At 46.1% G+C, this 3372-nt stretch overlaps 1 protein-coding gene across 1 annotated transcript; it reads right to left on the reverse strand.

Annotated features, from left to right (window-relative positions):
• Positions 1-32: 32 nt before the first annotated feature.
• Tco025E_08505 (uncharacterized protein) lies at positions 33-848 on the reverse strand (the record flags this gene model as incomplete). The annotated part of the gene is made up of 1 exon (XM_029375352.1): positions 33-848. The coding sequence occupies one exon, from the start codon at positions 846-848 to the stop codon at positions 33-35; it is 816 nt and encodes a 271-aa protein (XP_029224697.1).
• Between the last annotated feature and the right edge of the window lie 2524 nt (positions 849-3372).

Below are 3372 nucleotides of genomic sequence, written 5' to 3' on the forward strand. Positions count from 1 at the left end.
GTTTTCCGAACGGCGACCCGGACGCGCTTGATTCATTTGATGCGGCGGCGGGTGGCGCGTATTTCCCCCGCGTCTGCGCGCGAATACTTTCTAACACAGCGCCCATGCGCAGCCCAATCTGCCTCCTTCCGGCCGCGCCGCCCGCGGGGCACGCGAAAAACGATGGGGCGATGTGTTGTCTCGCCAACCTGCGCGTCGTGCGTGGCCCACGCGTCGTCGCTGCCCGCCGTGAAGCGGGCCGCCCACCCATCGACTCGCACCGAGTCCGGCAGCGTCGCGCCCGGGGGCGGCGGAAGCGGCAGCTTCACCGGCATCCTCCCCCACGCGAGGACCGCGGTGCCGCGGCACGCGCGAAAACCCGTTTGCCAAACGCCGAACCACCAAAGTTGCGCCCCCCCAAATGCTGCAGGCCGCGCGACCTCCCAGACGGGGCGGGTCCGAATGAAACAACGCGACCGCGGCCGTCTCGAGTGAACTGCTCTGCCTTGCGGGGGCCGCTGAGGCGCCGATCGCCGCAAAGAGGGGAGCCAAAAGCCAGCACGGGCGCCCTCCGGCCGGTGCTTGGCTTGCCGTTGCGGCGGGTTGGCTTTTTTGGATGGCGGCTTATGAGGCAAAAAAAAAGGGGCAGCTGTTTTAACGCGGGTCCCCGCGCCGCTGGGCCGAGGGCCGGGCGCGGGCGGCGAAGCGTTGCGGGGTCCTCTTGGGCTCTTTTTTTTTCGTGTGAAGAAGCCGCGTTTTTCGTTGCCCCGGCGAAGTGCGTCCCCCTTCCTGGCGGAGGGCGCGGTGGGGTACGTCGGCGCCCCCCTCTTTTTCTCTAATGACGCCGCGTGGGGCGCAAGTTGCCGCATAGTGTGCTTCGTTTTTGGGCGGGGGACGCCTTTATTTTGCGTGGGTTGTCTGTGCGGCTATTTTTTTTGTTGTTGCAACTGGTGTTTCTTGGTGTTGCTTTAAGTGCAACAAGATCGTCGTTGCGCACGTGTGTATTTGGCCCGCCTTTTTTTTTCTTGAGTCTATGTGGTTGGGGTGGCCCTAGTTATCTATTATTGGCTCTGTATTTTGTTGATGCGTGGTCGGCAGTTGCTGGACTAGTACCGGTCCATTTAGAAGCTGTTTTTCTTATTGCAAAAGCTTGTATTTCTAATCAAATGTTTGAGAAATGTTTGGTTGATGGCTTTTCAACCTGATACATGCATTTGAAGGGCTGGGATGCTTTGTCGCATATGCTATTAACTGTAAAGAGGGTGATAATGCCGTGGTTTTCAATGCGTCAGGATGAACTACCGGGAACATTTCCTTCAGAGGAGCTCCACACCAAGTGGTACATGGGGCAGCCACAAAATGCAAAAAAAAGACTATAGTCCCTGCTCTCTTAAGCCTGATCAGCAGAAAACATCACATATTCTAAGCTTGTTTGTTTAAAATGGAACCTTGGACTCTGTCGGCATTATGAGCAGGTCATAGTTGCGAGAGAAGGTGAGTAACTGGGCCTTGCATTTTATTGCATAAAAAAACAACTTATATCCACAGCTTTAGAGCTTTTTCTCCTTTGCGTTGCATTCGCGGAAAAACTTTACGGTGATTTAAATACAGGACACACAAGAGGACTCTTTCCTTTACGGCAATATATTAAAAGGGAAAGTTCATCATAATTTTGCTTCATTACAATTTCACGGTAAATGCGAAAAACCTGGAAATTGCGTAAATTGATAGCGAGAGAGAAAGAGAAGGATTTTGGGTATGGTTCTTCTTAAGAATAAAAATGGATAAAAACAACAGTCAAAATAGCATCAATAATGCTAATAATAATGTACTGATACAAAAGCTTCCCATGCTAATAATGTTGTTAATAATATGTATAATAGTAATGATGGTAGTGAAGTAGTAATTAACTTTTTTTTGTTTGTTTATTTATTGCTTATTTAAGGCAATGACAACAGTGCTGATCATAATAATAGGAGTGAAGGCTGTTGTGCGATTGCGTCGTTTGCGAGTGTAAACGAAAGAAAAAAAAGGCCAGGAACTCCTCTTGCTAAGATTATTTCCTTCCTATGAAGAAAAATGCCGAATGAGTCTGTACAAGTTTTTTTTCGGCTAAAATTCGATTGACCCTCTCGCATTTATTCTGTGTGCCGGATAGTTGGCATACCCACTTCTAGATGAAAGAGTCAAAGGCAACTTGTGACGAGATGAGTGTTGTGGCTATTTGTTTCATATTAAACAGAGAGGACAGGTCCCACAACTGGACTCGGAAGAATAATTCCTAGACAAGTTTATTGATATTTGGAAATGACACGTCAAGGTTAACTTTTCTTCAGGAACACAGTTCAGCGATAGGGTTTTCGACTGCCTGACATGTATAGAATTTGAATTTCATGCAGTAATGGTGCTGTCCAGTTGAACGGTGGGTTGGGCCCGAATATCGCTTAAATTTTACTAATAAATGACATTTGTTGATATAAAATGCTCTCGTTTTGGAGAGACACTGGTAATATTTGCGAGTTTGTGTTTATTTCGAAGATACAAGTGACATTATATAATTCACAGTATCCAAGCCCCCATTTTATCTTAGAAAATACATGAGTTTTTGGGACAAATGAAAAAAGAAGTGTACGGGAACTGCGTAAAGCAAATATCAGGTGTCTGTTTTGGTATGGTCTCTTTTTTATCAGTGAAGCTCCCGGTCTCACCAGATTCCTATCGTGCTTGCTGGGCTGCAAGGAAATGCATCAGTTTTTACAGGTAAACCATTATACATGGATAGGGTAACTTTATTTGCGGATACAGAACTAGAGTTGTTAAAGTTACTATATATATATATGACGCAACCCAAGTTATGGCTTGGCAACGTTTTTTTTTTTGCAAACCTCAGCTCACGGGTATGAGTTGCATTGGAATTACACATAGACAAAATAGCTTGAAAGTTTTCTTACTTCTCTGCATTGAAGGTAACATTCTAGTTTATTTGATACTACGGAAGTCTGATGCGATGTCGAAATAACCCATCAGGCGTGGCGCGTTTGGCCCACGAAACAACGGGTCATAAGTAGTTATTGTTTGGGAATGGGCTCTTTTTTTAATCTGCGCCACATTATTACCACCCGTACAGTTGTTACTTCAACGAACAGATAAAGTTCTTGCTGCGTCTATGAAAATATTCTTGAACACTGTTTAGGAGAAACTGTGTTGCCGGAATTCTACGGTCATCACAGTGAGTTGAATTTATTACGGGAGCTCAGGAATGCGATGCTACTTTGAAACATATTCGATTAAGGTGGGGTGTTTGCTTGAGTTGGGAGCTTATATATATATATATAATTCTTGATTTGATAAAGGCCATTTTTATGCCATGGAAGATACTGTTCTTCGTAGCTA

Source organism: Trypanosoma conorhini, assembly GCF_003719485.1.
Source record: "Trypanosoma conorhini strain 025E chromosome Unknown Tco_14.4_contig_00799, whole genome shotgun sequence".
Lineage (NCBI taxonomy): Eukaryota > Euglenozoa > Kinetoplastea > Trypanosomatida > Trypanosomatidae > Trypanosoma > Trypanosoma conorhini.